The 25370-nt window shown below is 46.6% G+C and overlaps 1 protein-coding gene across 1 annotated transcript; it reads right to left on the bottom strand.

Moving 5' to 3' along the window:
• Window positions 1–261: 261 nt before the first annotated feature.
• LOC119378514 (uncharacterized) lies at window positions 262–24783 on the bottom strand. Its single transcript, XM_037647625.2, has 5 exons — window positions 24651–24783; window positions 20077–20214; window positions 18407–18568; window positions 14221–14364; window positions 262–358 (listed from the first exon to the last, which is right to left on the bottom strand). Exons 2-5 carry the CDS (start codon window positions 20212–20214, stop codon window positions 287–289), a joined length of 516 nt encoding a protein of 171 aa, XP_037503553.1. The 5' UTR covers window positions 24651–24783; the 3' UTR covers window positions 262–286.
• Window positions 24784–25370: the final 587 nt, after the last annotated feature.

Genomic DNA, 25370 nt, shown 5'->3' with positions numbered 1-25370 from the left:
TCCACACCGCCGGATAACGAGTTCTGTCGAATCATCGTGGGATCACGCACTGAAACGGGCATCCCTTTAGCAGGCTCATGCAGAACAGCCCCCGCACAGCTCACCACATAAACGCTCATCTCCGTCGGTCAAGCAAGGGCGACTCGTGGAACCGACGTCGTCACAGCCACATAACCGTCACTTTGGCACCGCCTGTGAGCAACGCCTGCAAACAAACATTGCCTTATTTTGCAAAGGTGACAAGAATTCTGAGCGCCCCCCTCAGACTTTAGTCCATCGATTCTCCCTACGAAATCATTTTCTTGACGATTAACGCAACGTGGAAGAGGTGCGCAGCTCCCGCGATGAGTCCCATGGCCTGCGAGAGAAAAAGAAAAGAAAAAAAAAAAGGATGCACGTCACTGAAATACGTTGCGCAGTGAAACAAGAACGCCATTTCCGACACGCAGTGTGCTGCTAAAAGAAAGCGCGTCACAAAATATGAGAAAGTGCCACATGAAAGCCTGTGCATCCACCACATTTCATATCTAGCTTCAAAGAAACGTCGTTAAATTGGTAGGCTAAATCACAGGATTATTCAGGAGAAAGAAACGCTGAAATTCCCTTTCTTCACTATTGCGCCGAATTTCAGTGCCGGTAGGCAAGTGCGTCGTGATAGACTTTAAAACATTTTCCAGTACTTAAGTGGGCCATTACAGCGCCTGGCACGTTTATCCGAGCTAGCTAGGTGAAGTCTTGCGTTCCTCTAGAAAGCAACAAACCTCCTCCCACCCCTCCCACCCTCATTTTAAAAATTTCCATAAAAAATTAATTACTTAGCCAGATCTATACCAAATCGTCTGTAGGGTGAAAGTTACCAACTAGATTTTTTTTATTGCGATAACGCTTGCCCTTAAAGGGCCCCTAAACCACCTCTGATATTTTTTCAAACATTTCAAGTAAACACGTGTTCAGAATGCCGTCGCGATCAACGATGCCACACGTGTCAGCGCTAGAAGCAGAGGGCGCGCCACAAATTCTAAGAAACAATCCCTTCTCCTCTTCGGGCCTTTCCGGCATCCCCGGTGACTGTGCGACGTCAACATGTTGCATCTGCGATGTTATCGACAATCGATGCTGCGATTGGCCGGACCAGTGGGCCGAACAAGAATATACGACTTCCGGTTAGTCTGCAAGCAGCTGTCCGCGCTCGAGCGGAGGTGCTCTGGCACGGCGTGTCACCGTACGGGTCCATCATGTTGGCGATCCTATGAAGGCGTGCGCGCAACACAGGGTCCATGCCGCCACGATTCGAAGGAGCACGGGCCGGCACGGCAACAACAGCGGTTAGCCGAGAAGCACGGAGTTGACGGAGTCGCGGCAACCGCAAGTGGACGCTGCTCGGCGATGACGTCTTGGGAGGGGCACTCGGTGAGGAGGGCAAAGCGGCTTTAGGAGAGGAGACCAGCCGACGAACGGAGGGTAGCGAAGGAAAGAGCGAAACGAGCGATCGTCGCGTTTCGACCATGAAACGTGTGTAACTCCGCCATCACGGCACCGTTTCGGAAAAATCGGCAGACCCCAGCCTTGTGAGAATCGGTATCATGCGAAGCAGTCAGCGAGTAGTCCTATGATCCATTTTTTGGCTTTGAGCCAAGCGTTACGAGGTGGTTTAACAAAACTTGAAATTCGGCGAGATGGTGCATAGCTGATGGGAAACTTTGTGCGCAAAAACAAGACAATTCACCAGAACGAGACACAGGACGGGCGCTACTTTCATCTAACTTTATTTGTGGCTTCGCCAGGAAATATATGCAGAAAACACACATGCGCGGAAATCAAATGAATTGTCACAGACACGTATTCACTTCAGCAAAAATAATCAAGATATTCAGTTTTTGCCTTCCAAAGGCCAGACAATATAGGGTATATAGGCCAGACGGGTCGGTGTATTAATGACCGGGCGGGGGAGCATTTACGGGCTATTAAGAGGGGGGGTACTAATTTGGCTGAGCATTGCGCGAGTTGCGAGGCATGTGAGCCGAAACTAAATGAGATAAAGATTCTGGGCAGAGGTAGGGATAACATGGCACGGGAGTTACTGGAAGCGTTTCATATCAGGAAGATAGAGGGTAGGTGTGTCAGTGGCACATCGGTGAAGCTTTAGAAGGCAGAAACGGAATATCTTGATTATTTTTACTGAAGTGAATACGTGTTTGTGACAATGCATTTGATTTCCGCGCATACATGTTTTCTGCATATATTTGCTGGCGAAGCCGCAAATAAAGTTAGATGAAAGTAGCGCCAGTCCTGTCTCTCTCGTTCTGGTGAATTGTCTTGTTTTTGCGCACAAAGGTTCCCATCAGTTACGAGGTGGATCGACGTGTTTTTGTAAGTGTACTGGGCTTACCGAGCACGTCGAAAACACTGGCGCTTAAAGGGCAACTTATGCTCTAACATAACGTCAGGACTTACGTTAGAGCATATACGTCAGTATTATCGAAATGAAGTTAACTTTACGGGCGCGATGATGTGAATCTCATACGAAATTTTCGTTAGTGTATTCATCCGGGTTCGAGCGACGCTTGAATTTAGCTTACTGAATCATAGGAATACAAATGTAATGCTTATTAGACTGCTATAGAAGCGGAGCCAACACTGCAACCACAGACGTTAACCTGACATGACGCCTGTACCGTAGGAGTACACATGTAGCTTTTGTTGCTTTTCTATAAAATTAGATAGCCAGCACCACAACCACAATTGACGTTGCACCGATACTACGCCTGCATAGGGTATTTTTCCAAAGCAGTTTCTACACCTGGCGTGGCTCCTGTGGTAAAATAAATACCTGACTGCCACGCAGAAAGCTTGGGTTCGATTCCTGCTGGGATATTAATTTTTAATCTTCGCGTTCGTCGGGTCAACGCTGCCGATGTGAGTTTTTGTTAATGCTTGAGCATTTAAATTAAATTACCAATGTCTGTTCTAGCCGTTCCTGGGTAGATATAAACTGTCAATCAGCTGTGGCGCATACCCGTACACCGCAGCCCGTGGTAAACGGGTATGTGCCACACGTGTCTTTAGGAAAGGGTTTGACGACGTACGCGACAGGATTTGCACGTTATTCGTGTCACGACCACACATTCATATTCGTCAAATCCTCTTACCCTCCCATGCCAATTTTGGTCTACACCAAGTTAAGGATATGGCGCTCGACTGCTGACCCGAAGGTCGCGGGATCGAATCCCGGCTGCGGCGGCTGCATTTTCGATGAAGGCGAAAATGTTTGAGGCCCGTGTACTTAGATTTAGGTGCACGTTAAAGAACCCAAGGTGGTCGAAATTTCCGGAGCCCTTCACTACGGCGTCTCTCATAATCATATCTTGGTTTTGGGACGTTAAACCCCAGATATTATTATTACCAAGTTAAGGAGGCGATCACGAGAACACCCAGACGTAGGCGGCTACATAGAGAGAAACGATCAAAGTGCCTAGGGTTCGCTAAGAAATGCTTTGCATTTAAAATTCTCATGGCTACGTGTTCGTAGTAGACTAGTGCACAACTGCCGCGCCACAACTAAATTTCGGCCTCTATGCAATTTAGGGGCCTTTAAGGCATAATACTTTACGTGTAACCGTGCATTAGATGTGTGGGGTATTCGGCTGGCGATCGTATCACTAAGTTGGATTACAGCAAGTACCTTAACGTCGAGGGGAACATACTTAGATGAAGGCACAAGTAAAACGAAGGAATAATGGAAACTGGGAGCGATGATGAATCTCATTTGCCCAGTTTCATTTTGCTCTGTATGGAATAGCCAACCGACGACCTTGAATGGTTCGTTGCCTTCTTTCCTTTTCTCCCTCTCTAGATACTTTGTGACCTCGTTTACATTTTGTAACAGTCTACCTCGAGATCGTAAAATATTCGCCCGACCGCAACGCAACAAAGCGATGCTTCTTTCTCGGCGACAGCCAACAAATGAGTCTCGCTTCCTCGTGCACCATTACCTCACCTGTCCAGTTTGATTGCCATATCCCCATTACCTTGCGGTAAAAGACGCGAGGTCCATGGGTCATACGTTTCGCAAATCTTCCTACGTTTCTATTATTTTTATATGCTGTTGAAACTCGATATAACGAAGTGATGACCGCGCTTGAATTATATCGTTAAATCGGGAAGTTCGTAAAATTGAGAGAGAAAAGGAACTTTCGGTCCTTCGAAATCAAAAGCTGTAACGTACCGACACCCGAAAACTACCGCGGCATTTTATGTCGCGGTAGTTTTCGGGTGTCGGAGCCTGGACATGGAACCTTCCACGTCGCCCGAACACGATATCAACGTTACTAGAACAAACTCAGTTTAAAAGCTCCGCCGGAGAGGCGGTCCGCGTGGCGGTCGTGAGAACTAGTGGCGCTGCAGTCACGTCTAGAATAGTCTAGAAGGGGCTTTAGTCTAGCTTAGGGTGCCTTGATGCCCGCGCGCTCCGCTGAGGGTGAGGACAGGCGCGTCGTCTGCTACAACGGCCGCCATTGCGAATCCCGCCGCAGCTCGGCAGCATGCGAAACGCGCTACACAAAGCGCTTGCGGTGCGCGGATACGTCCGGAAATAAGTGCACGCTAGTGATCTTTCTCTTTTTCTTTTCTTTTTTGAAGCTTGGGCAGCTTTTATTGCTGTTGTTGCCTAAATGTTAGCATGTAATTCATGTAAGCTGACGGCCTGTGCATGTGTTATGCGCTAGAGGTAGACGTAGACTGTGATGTTGAAAACGAATCCTCTTCCTTACGCCGGAAACGACAAACTCTAAAGCCTTACTTAATTTTCTCGTAAGCTCTGCATTCCAAATACACAAATAATCGTTTAAAGTATTTGTATACATGTAAGCAGCAGCAGCAGTATATGTATCTGAACACACACAATTTAGTGTTGCGAAGCTACCTAAGCGCGATTAAGGTGGCTCATTTTGCTAAGTTTGCAAACAATTTACTCGTTTATTATAAATGGCATCATATATATTGTATATAGAGGGCCGAGGGGAAGTATGGTGCGAATATCATGCTAAAATGAAATGAAAGCTTCTTTATCATTATTATTGCTGCCATTTCTTGCTCACAATCTAGCCGCTACTGTATCGGCACTCGAGTTGCACCTTAAGTTCTTATCAAAACGTTGAATACGTTGTTGAGTAGTATGCCGTAAAACTTTGCATGCGCGCAGTATAAGTGCGTTTTAGATGTGAAGCATCTTATAGCGGAGTTCAATCCGGTGGTGGTGGTGTGCGGCGTGACCACCCTTACTGCGCATGCGCAGACCCTCTCCCCACACCTTCTCTCCCCTTTCTCCCTCTCCACCCATTTCCCATTCCCCTCTCCTCCTCTCCATTCCCCCTCTCCACTCACCCTCTCCCCCCCCTCTCCCCCCTCTGAAGCGCGGGCTCGCCATGCCGAAACGCTGCTTCGCATCGCCTCATGGTCCCCTTTAGCGGGAGATGGTGTCAGTTTTTTTCCTTCTTTTTGTACCTGCAGGTTTTCTTGCATGCCCAATTGCATGCACATATTATTGAGTGTTTCCAATACTGTTTTATACTTTGTGCGGCAGATGCACGGCGTTATTTATTTGTCTCTTTTATTAATAATAATCTTGAGGTTTTACTTGCCAGAACCATGATATGATTATGAGGCACGCCGTAGTGGAGGGCTCCATGAATTTTGACCATCTGGTGTTCTTTAACCTGCACTGACATCGCATAGTACATGGGCCTCTAGCATTTCGCCTCCACCTAAATGCGACCGCCGCGGCCGGGATCGAACCCGTGACTTTCGGGTCAGCAGCCGAGCTCCGTCACCACTATACCACCGTGGCGGACGCATTTTTAAGGCGAAAGCCTTAAATGCCTCATCAAACGCGAAATTTGACCGTCGGCGTCCTGCGTCTACGGCGTCAGCGTAACACGACGTGAGGGACGAGAGATGCAAAAAATAATCGTCACGTAAGGACGTCACCATATGACGTCATCATGACTTCACAAATTTTGGCGTGACGTCATATGATGCCGTTATCACATGACATGGTAGCTTGGTCAAAAGTGGGCAGATCACGGAGGCAGTGCAAAACCAGGTGACGTGCCTCCGATCTTGGAGGCAATGCAAAACCGCGTTAGGTGCGCAAAAAACTGAGAAGAAGATGGCTTTCGCCTTCGAGTCGTCTTAACTTCATTAAGTGGTTTTCCATGACATACTCGATCATTGTACAACTTGACTTTGTTTCTTGTATTTTTTTACTGGCATATCGTGTCTACTGTACACAATGCTTCCCCGTCTTCTTGTTGTTTTCATGCGTCCTCTTTGTATAGACGCTTCGCGAAAACCGTTTGTATGCGCATTCCTGTGTGAACCTTCAGGGCTTACATTAATAATGAATAAATAAATTATTCTTGCTCAAAGAAATAAAATACTGGATCTGTGTGTTTGTGTGTGCGTTTATATCCAGCTTACAGTCCATTTATTTGTGCGCATTAATGCTTCGCTGACAGAAGCAATTACACAAATAAAACGCAAATTATACAATAAAACACAACTGCCACTAGTCGCTTCACAGTGATCGTAAATTATTAAAAAAACAGGAACTGCGTAAATATTTAAGACAGGATGAAAATGTAACCTTGAAACACAGAAACAGGGAAGGATAGAAAACATATAACTGCACACATACATACGTGGGCATCGGACCAGCACAGAAGGCGTACTTGAAACACGGAAAGGAATATAATAAACAAGAACCCGCCGTGGTTTTAGTTATGGTGCTTGACTGGTGACGCGAAGGTTGCGGGATCGAATCCCGGCCGCAGCGGCCCCATTTCAATGGAGGTGAAATGACAGAGGCCCGCGTACTTAGATTTAGGTGTACGTTAAAGAACAACAGATGGTCAAAATTTCGGGAGCCGTCCGCTATATACGGCGCCTCTCATAATCATATCGGGGTTCTTCGGACGTAAATTCTCACAAATAATTATTATTAGGAAAAAAGAAGGATCTGATCTGCAGACAAACACGCATAATATATTCCATGATACATTTCAAATCACAAAAATAGCGAAAGCAAAAATCAAAGCAGATACAGGACCAACCAAGTGCAGTAAAGAATGTTTGCGAATAAAAATGCAGGATTCATGCACACGTGAACCAAAGCATATCAAGCATGTAGCTGATATCAGTGTGTCCATTTATTACGCAAGGTTAACACCGGCAGAAGTTATCCTTGCATGTGCATTCGAAATACCGGCCGGAAACTTACGCTGCAAGTGCATAATGTGTCCTTCGGATGCCGCTTGTCACGTTTGATTTTTACTGTCCAAAGAAACCTCGTATCTTCTAAAACGATACAGCTCCCAACGTTCCTAGAATGATTGGTACACTGCGGCACGCAACACCCGGCTATGGTGACGGTAGAGAGCGCATAAAACTGGTGTGAAACGACCACCGACAGCACGCGCGCCACGCACAAGTGACCGGGCGGGGGATTCAAAATGGCGGCCACGCTGCCGCCAAGGCCGAGGAAGCGGCAACTGCCCTTTCAAAAGCTGACACCACTCTAAGCGGGGGCGCGCGCATCGAGGCACTCTAGTCTAGCTTAGAGTGACTCTAGTCTAGCTCCCGCGGCTGGCGCTTGTTGTGATCGGTGCCGCCGATGTACGAGCGCACGTGGGTCACAGCGTCGTCTGCGCGTTGTTAGCTCGTCATTTTTGCGACTGTTCTTGACCAGGCTTAGCGTCTTGTACGAAGACACGTGCATTATGTACGAAGTGTAACGAGGGCGAACAGATTCACAGTGCGATATGCCGACTTGCTTTGCGCCGGGCTGCAAGAGCGGCTACCGCAACGACGACTCCGCTTCACGGCACTTCTTGGGACCTGCAAAAGACCCTACGCCATTCAAGCTTTGCATCGCAAAGATAGAAAGCTTACTGCGAAATGCAAGGTCTGTGACGTTCATTTTGAGAGTGACGACATTGTAAAGCACTATCGTCGTGTCGTTGCGGGACAAGAAGTTTTGATCCCACGTGGAAAGTGGGAACTCGCGCCAGGTGCCGTGCCGCGCTTGTTCCCAGCACTTCCACCCCACATTTCAAAGCCAAAATGTTCGGGGTTTAGGCGTAAATCCCCCCCCCCCCCCAAAAAAAAAAAAAAACGCACGGCGTCCCGCGAAAGCGCAGTGCCCAATTTGGAGGAGTGGATTTTCGAGAGATTTTACGACGAGGTATTGAAAAAGATGTGCGGAATATTTTACACTCGCCGGCTCGGGAATGGGCTGCTCAGCGCAAAAATTTGACACGGTGCACATAGAAAAGACGAGGACCAGCGCTGGTCCTCGCGTATTTTCTATGTGCACCGTGTGAAATGTTTTGCGATGAGTAGTTTAATAATGGAATACCAACTAGCACAATCCCACACTTTGCTTCGGGAAGGGAGACTTACTTGTGCAAAAGATAATTGTAGTTGACGAGCAGTTTAACTGAGTAGTGAACGGCTACAGCACGAAACGCAAACGGCTGTCGTACAGTGTAAAGTGCTGCGGGCATGGAACATCTGCTCGGTGAAATTGAAAAACTGAAGTTGAATGCTGACGACTCTTCTAGCGACGGAGTACGCGCGAATAACTGCTCGGTGCTCACATCACGGCCGATCTGTTCGAATTGTTTAAGGCACCGTAGAAGGATGCGACGTAGACAGATGAGACACCGAAAATATAACTATCCGCTGAAAAAATTGCTCAGAGAAGACATCTATTCGATGTAATCGCACACTGAGATTTCATTTACCGAGTTCTCGTAAAATTTTCCGATTTTGGGTCAGTATCCCTTTAACCGTCGCGAAAACGTGTCTTGTAAACATTGCAAAGCATTGGTGATGTTTTTCGAGAAAATTTTTTTCAATAAATTGTAGAAACATGAGTACTGTTTTTCTAGAACGTTTTTGTATCTCGAGTAAGTACGCTTCTTTGTGCACTATAAAGGCTTTTACAGATGTGTTGGGTTGTTCTTGGTCTAGGTAAGATGGCAGCGGCTTGTGGTAGTAGTTATAAAAATTACTCTGAAAACCCTCATTCGCTTAGAAACACCTATGCTTGGAAGTTAAGCGCAATGTAGACAGCTCAAATATTGTCATAGGGTCGTGACGTCGACGAAGGCAGCAGTTAGCAGGTCCGAGATGAAACTCTTTATTTGGCCGAACTTGTGGCCGGGAAACTGAAAGTCAAACTACAGCTATACACTGATAGCGGCGAACAGAGCGTCGACCGTCGATCAACTGACAAGCAGTCAAGCGCGTCGGCTTTTATACAGGCGCTATCGAACTTTCCAGCGATATCGCTGGTGGCGGCGTTATCTCTCGACAAAGCTGGAACATTCGCGTGCAGCGCGCAATCTTACCAAAACGATCTATTACAATCGCGAAGCTTCTCGAACACTGCTTCGCGGACAGCGTCGAGCGTTGATAACCGTCTTTGCTGGTCAAACCCGAATACATCAAAATAAAACAAGAAGTGGGCGTGGCAATACAGACCGAACATCGATTCTTAGCCAATCAATGAACAACGCACGCGGGCCAATGCATACAGACGACCTTATGCATATCCACCTAAGCATCCTCCAGGGCTGGGCAAAGATACTTTGAAATTGTATCGCGATACGATGCAAGATACTCAGGCAAAAAGTATTGGAGATACAGATACAAGATACTGCCGCACTAATTGTATCCGATACGATACTTGGCAATTGTATCTTAAGATACTTCGATACATTCTCAAATTTGTTATTATAGATTCATACAATGTAGCAGCAAACGCCTATACACAAAGATGTCTCCTTGAAAATTTCTTAACTGTGACCTATTTAGTTTCACTTGCATGAAATGTCTGTTAGTATCTCAAAAGTTTTGCCCTTCTTGCTCAAAGTACATTAGTTTCCTTCCAAAAAAACTTATGGGGGCTTGTTTTAGCTTGTTCACAGGACAACTCTTTATACGCTTCGCTGACAGCGGTTCTTGCTTGTCATTTTTGTAATTGATGGGAGTCGCTGCTCAGCTTGCCGACCAGCTAGCGGGTTGCCATGTAATCACAATAACGTCAATAAGAAGCCTTCGCACGACGGCGCAAATACCGGTGTGGACTTTTACCTTGTCCGTAAAAGACAGTTTGCACAATACCGTACAGGTGTACAGCAGCAACAATGCTAATAGCGACTTATTTTCTTCCTGGGGGGAGGGGGGGAGGGGGGGGAGAGTCGCGAGGGGAACGCATGGTGTATACGGGGCTTGCGACTGTTCGCTAGCGGCCCGGCCGGCACACATGACCGTCTCCGTTCCATTTGCTTTTGTTTTCTAAATATGTTAGTGAGCTACACAGACATGACTGATCTCAAGCATTTCTTTCGTGAGGAACACGTGGTCACCATGTGCTGCAACATAACCGTGAAACAAAAACTCTATATTTCAATCCGCGTCCAGATTTCACTCGTTATGTACATCCGTATCGTTGTTTCTGGAATCCGGACTCAAAATCCCCTTCAGAAATGACCTATATATGAGATATGTCAAAGGCCTTCTTTCAAATGGCAACGTCATTTTGTTCAAACTCTCTCCGACCCCACCATCTTCACTGTCCCCGGGCCTTTGGAGCTAAATTTCGCGACTGCGGCCCGCCGGCTATAAGCTGAGTTTGAGACCCCTGTTGTATATGTAGATGACGTAAACCTGCAATGAATTTCCATATTCTACTTAGCTGCTGGCGTAAGGGATTCTTTGTGGATATACTCACTAACGTGCAATTTTTTAGCAATTTTTCTTGAACGAGAGAACATGTGCAACACAGAAATGTCTCAGACGTATTGCGTAGCTGCACGAAGCACCGCAGGACACCGCCGCTATTCGCGCTATTGCCGCTTATTACCGGAAAACAAATATAAGTAAAATAGAGAGGTGGTTGTTTATCAAACATTCACATTGAATGAGTACGGAAACACGATACAGACGGCGCCCTTAACAGCTATATGATCACGAAGTATCGTCAACTTACTTGTTGAGACCAGGCCCGTAGCCAAAAATTTTTTCGGGGGGGGGGGGGCACTTGCTGAAAACCTTGACTATTTGAGAAAAACACCTATTTTCATTATTTATTTTTGGTATAACCACCTACTTCACCAAAATTTCGGGGGGGGGGGAGTGGCTTGGGCCAATGCCCCCCCCCCAACCAAGCCCTTAGCCGCCCCCCCCCCCCCCCCGGCTAAGGGCTTGGCTGAGACAATGTGAAATTCAGTGCCTATGGAAAATTGCCTGAACATCTTCCTACCATCTTTAAGTTGGCTCTTCCATTTTTATAATGCAAACTCAATTTCACTATTTTCTTAAGCGGTAAGTAGAATATTTTGTACTGTATACTCAAGGCACGCCCACATAATAATATATTTGTTTTCAAAATCGCCTTGGCAACGTGTAAATGTGTAAACAGTAGTAGAAATAAAGCAGACAGTTAGAAGAATAAAGCAGCAATCTTTTTTTGGGAGCGCGTTACAAAAGACATACTGCAGTGACCAGACCGGAAAAACAGTGCAGAGACCTAGGTAATGTATATGACGCAAAATTACAGCTAAGAAAGCACTTGTGCCTTGTGCTAATAATCAAATTATGATTTCATAAATTATTTGAATAAATGCAGATGGAAGTGAAAAATACCGTACGCCAAGATATTTTCTGTTAGGTAAACGCTTGCTCTATTAGATCTAGCATCAGTACCTTTGGTGCTAAAGTTGTTAGAATCTTATTTGCATATAAGTTAATTCATCGCATGCAAGTCAAACTTATATGCTCGAGATCTTTTAAATCGCTAATATGTAAAATCCACGCGACGCAAAGCAACCCCATTCTTGCACGCATCACATTTCGTTACGGATCAAGACGCAAAAGAATCTGCAATAACGACACTGTAGCAACATCAGAATTTGCGCGATAGATGCCGCACACAGTGGAGTACGCGGCGCAGGACAGTGGCTATGAGCAAGTGTACCGGCATTGGAGCAACTAAAAAGACAAGAAATCGAGAAAAGAAAAGGTACGTGGGCTGGGCGTAGACGTCCGCGTGTTTTTCTTCCTGATCTACCCTCACTGGACGACTCTGGCGTAAAAATAACGTCACTGCCCTTAGACTTATTCAGATCGCTTAGTGGCACCAGTGCCAGCTTGAGAAGCGGAGTTTGGCCAGCGATTATTGTTTCGCACGGCTGTGTTGCGATAGAAGTATCTTGTATCTTAAAATACACGATACATTATCGAATGTATCGGAAATACAGATACAGATACTCGTCTTTCGAGACGTATCGCGATACAGATACAAGATACCCAAAGTGTATCTAAGATAGTATCTAAGATACATGTATCTTCGATACTGCCCAGCACTGGCATCCTCCTAACTAGTACAATAAGAAAATTGCCGCGCAGTTGCCGCGAGCAACTGCGCGGCGCACCGCAGCGTTATGCCGTGGCAGCAGACGACGCGCCGATAGTGGCGCAAGACGGAACTGCAGCGCCGCTAGTTCTGGCGACCGCCGTTCGGACCACCCTCCTCCGCTGGCGGAGATACGGAGCTTTGAAACTGAGGAAGAGAGCAGAGTGGGTCAGGGAACAAACGGGGGTTAAGGACATCATAGTTGAAATCAAGAAGAAGAAATGGATATGGGCCGGGCACGTAGCACGTCGGCAGGATAACCGGTGGTCGTTAAGGGTAACTGACTGGATTCCAAGAGATGGTAAACGCGTGAGGGGGAGACAGAAAATTAGGTGGGTAGATGAGATTAAGAAGTTTGTAGGTATAACGTGGCAGCAGAAAGCACAGGACCGGGTTGATTGGCGGAACATGGGAGAGGCCTTTGCCCTGCAGTGGGCGTAGACAGGCTGATGATGTTGTTCTAGTAACGTTGCACGATAGCCTCCCATGTGCACGCGATACAGGTGAGGCCTACTGTCACGTGAAGATATATAAGACAAGCTGTCGATATGCAAGGACACAGAGAATGACTGCAGTGATTGTGCGAACAGGCAGAGCAAGACAGTTGGATGGATGGATGGATGGATGCTATGAGCGTCCCCTTTGTACGGGGCGGTGACATGTCTGCCACCAGGCTCGAAGAAAAAAAAAAAAAAGCTTCCTTGTTTTATGTTGGCCTAATACCTTATTTACATTGATTAAATCTATGTTATTAATACAGACCGAACATCGATTCTTAGCCAATCAATGAACAAGGAGACGATCAGTGCCATCTGTCGGATAAACCATTAAATAACGAGAGCTCCTGTAGGAGAACTTACAGGGACAACAAACCACCACTGCCGCGCGGCCTCGTTAAACTAAGACTAAAATCGTGACTATAGGGCGGCTAGATGTTTTAAAGCGGTAGCGTTACAGCGCACGCTCGAAGAAAAACTTGCCTGTGTCAAAATTAGAAAGAAATCATTGCATATTTTACCCATTCATTTCGTTGATTCGGGTTTAGTGCCATGACAGCTTCGTTAATTCAAGTTGATGAACAACTGAACCCAATGCGTACCATCCGGGGAATGGAAATTTATTCGTTAGATCGGGAAATTCGTAAAATCGGGCTTCCAATTAGATCGAGTTTTAACTGTAATTTGTTTGTTCGTTCGTTCGTTCGTTCGTTCGTTCGTTCGTTCGTTCGTTCGTTCGTTCGTTCGTTCTTACAAGCCGTAATCAGAAAAAAAGAACTTTTATTCCTAGTAGCAATAAGTACAATATCATAGTGAATGAACATGCTAGTAAATGTCGCTTTTTTAGGTTTTAGTTATATCAGTGTATGAAATAACTACGGCAGCATTTTCACACTGTCATTGGGCCATTTGGTCAGGCAAAGCTACCTATAGCTTGATGCCCCTATCCACCATTTTTTTTTTACCTGCTAGAACTGTTTGTAAAATGCACATGCTAGACAATCTTTACGCTAGCCATTTTATATAAGCGAAGGCAGCACGCCAATCCCAAGCGCCACGTGCAGAAACGGAAGCTTTGTGAATTCCACACCAGGTCATTTGATTCGAGTTAGCGCGGTGGACTTGTGATCAGTGCCGATACTTGTGCTCCTATTTTTCGCGTGAGCTCGACGTTCACGTTGCGTCGATTATGTCAACAGTTCACGCGAAGTAGGGAGTCAATGCGAGTTAAAACTCATACTTTACCCCAGCTGCGTTCACCGCGTCGGCGTTGAAAACAGCCTTGAGCAAAGCCGGTCCCGCCATCGTAGCGGAAGAGTTGAAGATGGCCAGGTGGGCGATCGAGGCGAAGATGTACAGAAGAGATCCGAGGGTGTGCAATGTGAGAAACTGCGAATAACACGAGGACCGAACAACAGAGTTAAACGTACGAAGATTAACGCAGCTTTTTTTTTTGTTGTTGTTGTTGTAGTTGTTGTTGTACGCAACATTTAATGTAGTCCTGGCACCACCCACAGGGCGCGTGGTGCACCATCCCCTTTACCGAAACTTCTGCGACTCTATATTGCATGCATATCAGCTCTGCGAATGAATGTTCATGAAAGGAAAAGCTCGGATGGCAGAGTGACCGCACCGAAAATGCGTTGGTCCCGTTTTCGTATCCCGGCCCAGGACGAACTTTGCTTCGACTGAATATTTCTGAGAAAGCCTCTACGCGGGTTTCCATTGTAGCTTCTTGCTGCAAACGGGTGGATGGCAATTTTTTTTACCACTTACACGGCTCTATTTCATGGAAGCTTAAAGGCGTTACTGTAAACCTGCTGTGGGACACTGTCATTTGCGACGCACATACAGAAAAACACAAAACATGGCATAGTTGTCGCGCATGCGGACCGCAACAGTCGTTCCAAATGCAATGGAATGTCAGACTAAGGGGCCCCGTGTCGGTCGGGCTTTATACGCCGTGCTGCCGCACTGCCCACAGAGAAGGTGGACGACATTTTCTGAGACACTGCGAGTTCCCGAGTTCCTCTCGGTGCGCACAAAGGAAGTTAATTAGGCGAACGTGGTCATGCCGGGTTTCGCAGCGCGTATTTCGTCACAAAGCGCTCGAATGCAGCGCGCGGAAGTCATTCAGAGTGAACTTTAAAGCATTCAGCTTATACGCAATTTACACGTATACATGTACAGTACAGTACAGTACATGTATATGTGTAAATTTTTAACTGAACGAATTTCTAAACCGCAGCTTCAAAACTGACAGGGAAAGCCGCAACGCTTTCAAGCCACCCGTTTGCCCAGCGGTTATGAGGACGTTGCAAATCTGGCCTCGGAACAGCAAACGGTTACGAGCAAGACGCGTATACGCCATACGCAAACGAGTCAGCGCCAGTTGTTCCGACAAGAGTGACGCGACGCCTTTACCTAATACATAAATAAACCCGTTCATTTAAATAAAGGAATGGTGCGTTTAACGATGCATATTGCTTAAAGTGGGGAGATACATGTAGCGTTTTTGTTGTTTCGTTGCAAAACAGCGTAGAAAACAGAGCATATGGCTGCCGAAGATCAATGGTGATATGGCTATGCGTGCATGCCTACTCGTTATACTTTGTTTGTCTGAAAAGTAACGGGACTGGGTATGCTGTGTGGAATATGGACGAAATAAAAATCAGCCTGTAATCCAGTCAAGGTATATGTGATTTCTTGGTAGTATGTGACCGCAACCTCAGCTTTTCGCAGCCATTGGCTTTTTTTAATTGAACGTTTCTTTTTACACCACTGTTGTCTTCGAAGGCAGTTCTCCTGTGAGAGCTGAGGAATGAACCATGAGCGTGGAGCAACCATGAAATTTTTGGTTCGGTTGGAAAAACTCCGTAAGAAGCGCACCAGATGCTTCGGCAAATATATGAAGAAAGCAAAACAGTTGAAGTCAATAGTGAAAGTATAATGTTAGTTACCTTTTTTTTGTTGGGAGGGGGGGGGGGCGGTTACAGAGGCGTGTCCACGTTGAGTTCTTGCCACATGGCCATACGGTCAGTCGGCGGCAAGTTCACAAAGAGATTTTGAGGCGTTTGTTTCGCTCAGTACCCGACATGAGACCGGAGTTCTGGCAGCACAAATTGTGGCTGCTGCATCAAGACAACGCGCGAAGTCACAACGGCTTCAGCGGCATTTTTTTTATCAAGACGAAAACCGTTACAACCTCGATACTCTCCTGATCTTGCCCCCTGCGACTTCATTTTATTCCACAAGCTCAAGAGAACTCTAGAGGGAAACCGTTTTTGAAGGCATGGATATTATCAAGAGGGCCGCAATGACGCAGCTGCGGAACACATGTCACAAGAATGATTCCAGTCATGCATACAGGTATACGGCAGAGATGGATGGAAAAGCGAGTTACACCGACCAAGGATTACATTGAAGAGGACATCGCATAGTTTTTCGTTCGGCACAGGAATAAGTTATCGGTATTACGTCAGTCCCGCTACTTTTCAGACAGATGTGGTATCTGTGCACTTCTGTGTTGAAGGCTACACATTTGGGCTGGTTGGTTGAGTCAGTGCCTGCGTTGAGCCATGTCGGCCGATGACGTGATTTCCGTGAAGTCGGTGAGAGGCCTCGAAAAGAAAATTGTTTCCACGGTCTTACAGATATACGAATGTTCATGAGGTGCATGACTACATGACACGCTCATTAGCTATATGGGCAATCTTATTTATTGGCGGTGAGATGGACCTATAGGTGGCAGCATCGCCCCTGCGTTTGTGTGGATCGTCAGCCGTGCGCTGTGTGTAAGTGTACGGGGCTGATGTTTCTGTGTCGTGATTCTGCGCTCCGTAAGTGTCGAAAGCGTTTATATTTCCAAGCGGAAGTATTGTTCGGTTCCGCAATGCCACACATAATGCACAGAGCCAGAGATAAGCTATCATTCCTTCCCCGGCGACGTGCAACAACACCGAGAGTGGATTGTCAGGCGTCGGAACGACAAGGCGCTTTGCGATGGTGCGTAGCAAGCACTTCGATCACGGTGGGTTAAAGCGTTCGCTGGCGAAAAGTGTTGATGCTCAGTCAAATACGTTAGCGCGTTTCTCACTATCAGTCAGTGATATGCTCAGTCGTGGTTGCCGTATGCGTAATTTCTGCGTGCTACGTGCGTGAACACTGTTGCAGTCCGCAAAAGGTAGTGGCGGCTTGGCCGGGGCTGACAGTCATAATTTACTTGCGCTTTTGCGCACTTCCGCAAGTAAATGAATCGAGTCTCCAAGTATGCAGTTCGTTCTACATCCTTCGTGCGCCACCTTCGCAGTGAATGCAAGGTTTGTTCACGCTAGCTGCGAGTCCTTACAAGCGAGCGTCACCTAGCCTTAGCTACTTTTTGCGCGTTTTCCGTCGCGCTTACTCAACTACGAGAAGCCTTCTCAGTGTTCCGAAGTAAAAAATTTATAAGCGCCAAAACTTGTTCAGTCTGTGCATGAACTCGTGCAGAGTAAAATATATCATTTCGCGAGCCAGAAATGGACGGACCATATAAGCGTTGAACGAATATCCCAAAGCGAGCTGATAACCACAGCTCATCCTGATATATTTGTTTTTTTTTAATCCTTTAAACGGATCTTCCAGTAATGGTTGTGGCCTGATATAGTACGAAAGTTGAGGTTACCATAGCGCGTATTTGATTAGCATAAGCTGCCTCGCAAGGGGCGATTCAACAAATTGCAGTACGCGCCGAGACCAACCATATCCGAACATTGTTTTCTCGTTAGTCAATGTGACGTGAACTTTTTGTTGTTGTTTTTGTCTTTGCTAAGCCGGGAAGGCTGGAGGACAAGCGAATGTGGTTAAAAGTGACAAGCGTATGTGGCGCGGTCGCACTAAACGAATGCTTTTAGCATCGCGACTTAGAAAAAAAAAAAGCGACTGGCTCTGCGAGGTTCCATTACAAAAAGGAAAAAATGAGTTTACTGAACGTTGACCAAATCGTCCCCGTTGCAACTTACATCGCGAATTCTCCAGCAACAAATACAAGACACACTGCTGCTGGAGCGGCGGCGGGCCACCCGCATCCACACTTCGGGGCTTCGTCCGTTCGCCGCTAGGTGCCGACTTTGTTCGATATCGCGACCAATAGCAAATCCCTTGAAGTAAAACATATTTATTTAGGGGATGAAACACGGCCACACAACTCGGTCCTTCGAAGCAGTTCACTGTGCTCAACCATTAGAACAATGGGCGCTTGTAGTCAAACGTCATCTCTACCAAAGCCAACAAGACGAGAGAGGCCGCGAGTTTTTCGTCAGGTGCACTCAAAATTCATAGTCAAACAATCTAGCAAGAAGGCGCACGTCAAAAGAATGGTAAAGGTACTGTACGATTTGTATAGAGAGCAAAATACAACAAATCGCGGAAAAGAAAATGATGTAAAACTTACAAAGGTGGTCGTAGGCAGGACAGGCTTCGTGGACATGCTCTCCGACAGTAGGATGAAAGAACACAGCAGCCAGTAGCAGAAGCTAAGTGACATCAGGAGATTCAGAGAGGCAAGGCCTACAGCCGAAGACACCGACAAGGCGTAGACGATGATAGACAGTATCTGGGGAGTGAAAGAAAAAAAAAAGCAAGATCCCACGCACTCTTTAAGCTGCTGTACCACATGACGCAGGAAAAGGACAGTGCTAACCTAGAAGATTATATGGCACTTGCCCTTCCTGCGTCTATTGGCGCACACACCAAGTCTCAAAGCATGGCGGTGGCTCGACTGTAGGCATGCGTTTGTGGCCCAATGTGTAGAGCATCGCGATATTGTGCAGGGTGCCTGAACGGAAACCCACAATCTATTACGTAATTGATTTTACTGAATAGCCACGAAGCCAGGCTGGACAGGAACCTAACACAAAGTGCCTCGCATGAGGCAAATAATGTTCCGCAATAAAAATAGTTTACAGTTAAACGGGTCATAAACCACCTCTCGGGCTTGATGGAAAAACAAATCCTACTGAAAGCACACACTGCTATGAACAGCTCAGCCAAATCTTGCAGTCGTAATATAATATCTGGGGTTTAACGTCCCAAAACCAAGATATGATTATGAGAGACGCCGTAGTGGAGGGCTCCGGAAATTTCGACCACCTGGGGATCTTTAACGTGCACCTAAATCTAAGTACACGGGCCTCAAACATTTTCGCCTCCGTCGAAAATGCAGCCGCCGCGGCCGGGATTCGATCCCGCGACCTGCGGGTCAGCAGTCGAGCGCCATAACCACTAGACCACCGTGGCGGGGCATCTTGCAGTCGTGCGCGGCAAGGAGAGGTCCGAAGCGAAGCGCGAAGTTGTCATTTTCTCAGGCGCCCTCTTTTTCATACAGAGGCCTGTGCTCACTCTCTTCGGAGCTGCCTGCGCCTGCTGTGTGACGTCGAACAGCAGATTGCATGCTATATTGGCCAATAGCTGACATAAACTAAGGTGGCGTTTGGATCAGATGCGCTTCTTGCCGCGGAGTGTCGCCACGTGCCGGCGCCGCGCTCCACAGTGTGCTAACACTACGCGGTAGCCACACTAGCGCGCACAGGAATCACAACGGGAGAGAGCGACCGCGTTTCATCACGCGCGCTCAAGGTCATGATACGCGGTGAGGTAACTTCTTTCCCCCGAGCCATCCCTCCCTGCGTAGCTTCCAGCGCGTTCGTCGGGAAGCCCTGTAACTCCGCTCGTTCTTGACGGATTCGAGAAATTTTTACGGCAATCGTTTCGTGGCGTAATAAACTTCGATACTGGGGTCGTTCAATGATGACTGAAAAAAGTGGTTCAGGATTTTGCTTGCAGTCAAATTCCACTTCAAATCCAGCGCTGGAACCACCCAGGAGACGAAAACTAGAAGCAGCGCGAAAAAAAACGATGACATAAATACGAACACACACAACAGGACACACATCATGAACCGACTCGCCCAAACCTACAAGTTTTTGCCAGCCAGGAGACCGACGTACCACACTCGTCACCACCAAGCTCTTTCTGAGTAACATGTCGTGGCGTTTTTTATCTGGTACAACCGTGACAGCCCTTATCTATCTGCTACTTCTTCGTGACGTTAATGTGGCTCACCATTTCGGATACCGTGACCAAGCCATTCAGGCTGGTGACAAATGACGCGTTGAGGTGAAAGCGCAGGCCTGGAGATGGCGGAGGAACGCTTGGCCCGGTGGTGATGTTCACATGCGTGGGGCTCAGAGCCATGGACATCTAGAGGGGGGATAACCAAAAAAAGAAATTTAACAACGCTCTCAAGGTATTTTTACGTAGGGCGCTTTATTTTAAAGATAATTTTTCTTAAATGACTGCACCGTGCATGTAGCGTAATTCTACTCCTTGAGCTTGGTTATTCTAGCAGGCGGATATTACTTTTGCACGCGAAATCAAAATCTATCCAACCTTATTAGTAAATCACAAAATGTCGATAATAAAATTTTTAAACTAGTTTTACGATACATGCTGATGTATACAAATTGTAGCCGGACAGTTCACGATGCATATTCGCTCGGAACCGATTATGAGCCTAAGTAGAATCGGGCGATAACATCCACGACCAAACAACTGGAAGTGCGTAATGAAGCGCGTTTAATAAAGGCTTTCGTGGTTAAAAATCATTGAACTACTACTTCGCTAAGGGCGAAAAAGAGAGATAAACTCTCAACAAATGACTCGGCCCTTGAAGCGTTTTAATTTCAAAATATGTCAAATGGGCATAGGCGTGCGCAGAGTTCCCCATCAGGGGGGCAAAGTTTCATCGCAGCGCCCCCCACCTTACTAAGTCAATGTATGGGGTAGATTTTGCGCCCCCCCCCCCCCGTCTTAGGTGACTAGAAAGGTCAATGTACGGGGCAGATTTTGCGACCCCCTATTAGGTGATTAGGGGGAGCTTCATTACCCACTGGGCATTTTCGGGACGTCAAATTATGTAACTTACGTTTAATGCCGGCGACAACACAGCGTGGCATTCGGTAGCATGCTCAGAGAATGCACGAGTCATTGAATGCCTAGGAAGTTTTTCCCCTACCCGATAAGCGCAACGCCGTGTGCAGTTGAATATAAATTCGGGTATCTACTGAATTCAAAGAAACGGCCAGCTTAACCGACAGGTATCTGCATCCGCTCACCAATTTTTTTTTCTTTCTTATGTTTCGTAAGAACCTGAAAGAGAAAACTGGCATACGTTCGTTTGTAGCTTTGTACTACAAACGGGTGAAAGCTAGTTCCCCGTTTCATAATAACATTTTAATCACTTGCGGGATTCCGCAGAATTGGTTTGCAGTGGTAAGAACTTGAATCATTGCGCGTAACTGTTTTATTCCAATTGTAAGGACGTTACGTGCAGGAGAACATACCTTAGTGAAAGAGGATATCGAGTGTATCATAAAAGTAAAGCTAAAAAAAAAAGTGCTGCCGTCAATGCTGTAAATGCGCGGCAGAAAAAAATGAAGGCATGCAAAAAAAAAAGCGAAATAAGGTACGAGCTATGGTCTCATAACGTGTACCGCGTACGTATTAGATATAAAATGTGCTCCACATTCCTGAACAAACGATTTTAACGCACATAAAGCCATATGCATACAAATTAGCTTTCAAAATACAAAATACGGAGGCGCAAAATTTCGTGTCCATGGCAGGCGTGACAATACAAGACTGCACATAATAAAGTTACGGCAGGGGATACTCGACAGAAGCAAACTCAAAACATTGTCCAACATAGACAGTTCTCTTGTCTTTGTTGTTTCTGTCCCCTTGTCAATGCGAATTTCCGCGTTGCTTACCGATTCCGATTGACAAGGCTTAGAACTTTATTACCTGAACATTAATACCTGAACATTGTACAAGAAACACGAGATACGTAGTGCTGCGACATGCGCTATACTCTGGGTAAGTATGGTCCAAAATCCAGGACAGAGCTATAAGAGTGCAAGGCAAGAAAGCATAACAATTAGGAAGACTCGAAAAATCAAGGCTCGTAAATCATCGTCAACCTATATCATTCCAATAAAAAAGCGGAATACGATGACGCAATAATATTAAACGCGTTTGAGAGTTTTAGAATCATGCAATAAGTAATTCGAACCCTTAGCTGCACTCTCAGTCATGTCCTGCATGGTTCAATGCTGCCTATATCAAGAAAACCAGACGAAAAATGTCCGGTTTCCTGGCTATATCTAGCACTTTCAGCGGGACCTGATTAAGAGTGTACGGTTGTCAATTTTGTGCGAGTTTATTAGAAATTTGAGGACTTTTTCCAGAATTGAAATTCTGAAGGATGAGCTAATTTTAAGCCAACTTATACTCTGTTCCAGAAGTTCCGTGCAGCAGAGCCAAGGCTACACGACCCTCGAGCGCAGGTTGTTGTGAAGCGAGATGTAGTGCCCCATATACGTAGCCCGTTGTTTGTCCTCATGACTTTTGCAAGCGGTCTCGTCGGAGGATTTTTACTTGAAGGCTTCTCTGCGTGTTGTAGCTGTGATTTGTATGACGATTTTGTCGCATTTTCTGTATAAAACAATTTTTGTGGCCCCATGATACTGAAGAAAGAGTTCTTGCTTGTACGTGTTATAACATGCAAATGACGAAAGAAATAACACTGTTGTGGCTCGTATGTGTTATGTTTTTACTTATAAAGTACGAAGGAATGGTACGACACTGTCTAAACTTTTATGAGTAGTCCGCACAGCCCGAGCGTCCACAGCGCCGCGGAGGACCCAGTCTTGGGTAGTGATTACTCCGCGGTGGCAGATTTGGTCACTCCTTAGTCAAAATGGCGGCGCCTGGTTCACCTGTGCGATATCGTGCAAGTATCTCGAAGACGCGCGCTTTTACGGTGCCGAGGAGAATATTTAACCGCTTTCACAATTACAGCTCATCTCACTGCGCAGTTGCACAGTGTCCCGAGACTCTCTTGCCGCTTTTGCTGCAGCGCTCGCCGCTAGCAGACGACAGGGCGCGGAAGGATACACTTAGATGTGCTCGCCCTCCTGATTGGTTGAGAAGGCCTGTAGCTTCCACAGTGCTCCACGGAACTTCTGGAACAGAGTATAGATAACGTTTAAGAGCTCCCACGTCACCCGCCACGGTGGTTATGGCGCGGGACTGCATGCTGACCCGAAGGTCGCGGGATCGAATCCCGGCCGCGGCTGCTGCATTTTAGATGGAGACGAAAATGATTGAGGCCCGTTCGCTTAGATTTAGGTGCATGTTAAAGAACCCCAGGTGGTCGAGATTTCCGGAGCCCTACACTACGGCGTCTCTCATAAACATATCGTGGTTTTGGGACGTAAAATCCCACAAATTATTATTAAGAGTTCCCATGTCGGCTCTCCTCCTGTCATCGGTGCGAATTATGCGGTCACAATTGATACACAGCTTCAACTGCAGCATCCGTGACGTTTAGGTTTGAGCTCGTTATTGTGCAAAATAAGATTTTGGCAGCCTTAATGACTAAAAAAAAAAAAGGCAAATGTTAAGTGGTAAATATCAACACACCTTTAAGTGTGTCGATATTTTCACTGTGTAGCACCGTGAAACTGGTGAACACTGGGAAAAATATAAAAATAAAGATATGAATACGCAAACTTGCGGTATATACATACAGTGCAGAAACCAATTCGGACAGCCTGCCTCTGTTACAGCAGCCGGACGCCTCGACTCAAGTAGCCGTCTTTCAGCTCATGCAGCAACCCGCGCCCTGTTATCGTTCCCGTGCCATAAAGTTGGCTGTACATATCACTTCCTTTGCGTCTATTGTTTTCGAGCATGGTCATTCATATCGATATGACTGCGACGTTTCCTGCCGCAAGAACTTCACCTGCCACTTCTCATATCCAAAAGTGATATAAAGCGAACGCACATTTCTTGTGAAGAAATGTGCATTCGTGGAAATGCGCTGCACATTTCCTCACAAGAAATGTGCAGCGCGTTTCCACGAACAAATGAGCCGCAGCAAACCAGGGGCGTAGCCAGGGGGGGGGGGGTTTCAACCCGCCCCCCCCCCCCCCGGAAATTTTCAATTTTGCTTGCGTATATACATATACACGAACACATACAAACGCACGCGCGAACACACATAAAGTATGGTTCAACCCCCACGCCCCCTAAAAAAAAATTTCTGGCTTCGCCCCTGCAGCAAACTAACCACAGACGAAGCTGAACTCGCACTTCACTCCAAGTAGCTTTGACGCTTGGATCACGGAACGCGCCTTTTTGTCGAGCACAACAGCGGAACCATTTGCGTAATTTTCGGCACCGTTACGCTATATTGCCGCACCCGCTGACGACATCACATTCTATTAAAGAGCTTATCAGGTGATCATTGGGTCAATATTTAAGACCATATAGTACGCAGCGCAGAGCCGACGGTTCACAGCATCACAGCGCGTCAAGACTGCATGGCCACGGTATCCACTTTACTTAGCTATACGGTCAGCATGTCTTCTTGGCTGCACAAAATTCGCAGCTATTGCGCACTCGGGAAGAAAACAGCAAGAGCCCTTCCCCGCAAGAAGTTTAATTAGCGTTTGCTTAGTGCGTTGAATCCAAGAAAAGTGCATCGCCTAGATCACGCCTTTCATAAGAAAAAAAGCAAGATCGCAGCACATGCGAGTGAACCAAGCGAATAAGCAGGATTAACCAATGATTACCTTTTTTTAAGGTCGACACACGGGCCTACTTAGCTGGTATACTGTTCACAAAGGAGCAGCGTTATTGTCAAGGGAAAAATCCGTGCCGCAAGCCTCGAACAAGTAAGATGCCCAATAGGCCGATCGAAGGACCGAGGAGATAACAAAGGATGTTACACTTGGGCACGAGAGATAGTCGCCAGGACGACGGATATAAATCTAACAAGAGGCGCGCGCGCCGAGCATGTGCGCAGCGAAAAGACAAGCTAGGAAATATGCGTATGTGTGCGCGTAAGCAGAAGGGGGTTGGGTATAGCGACGTCACAATTTCTCACAACTATGAAGTGCGAAACGCTGCCATCGATCAGCCAGAGTAAGCTCCACGCTCCTGCAATGAGGCATGTCTTTCAATGTAACGAGAGTCTTATTCACGATGGACGACGAGGTCGCAGTTGCATGAAATCCAGTCTGTATAGTCGCGCTCAATATGACTTGCAACACGGGAGCGCGTGCCCTCACGAGTTCAAACATTGAGCATGGCATCAGCTTGCCCTCATTTCCGCAACTTGATGCTATTTTCTTATTTGGGAAACCTCTCCAAATGAGAAAACAGCGTTTAGTTGTGGAAATAATGGCTATCCGAAGCTGTGCGCAATATTTGAGCTCGTGAGGCCATGCGTTCCAATGTTGCAAGTCATATTGAGCGCGACTTTACGTATTCAAGCCTACGGGGCCGCCTAA

Source organism: Rhipicephalus sanguineus, unplaced genomic scaffold (assembly GCF_013339695.2).
Source record: "Rhipicephalus sanguineus isolate Rsan-2018 unplaced genomic scaffold, BIME_Rsan_1.4 Seq8542, whole genome shotgun sequence".
NCBI classification, from domain to species: Eukaryota; Metazoa; Arthropoda; class Arachnida; order Ixodida; family Ixodidae; genus Rhipicephalus; species Rhipicephalus sanguineus.
This window is presented reverse-complemented; position numbering and strand designations above follow the sequence as displayed.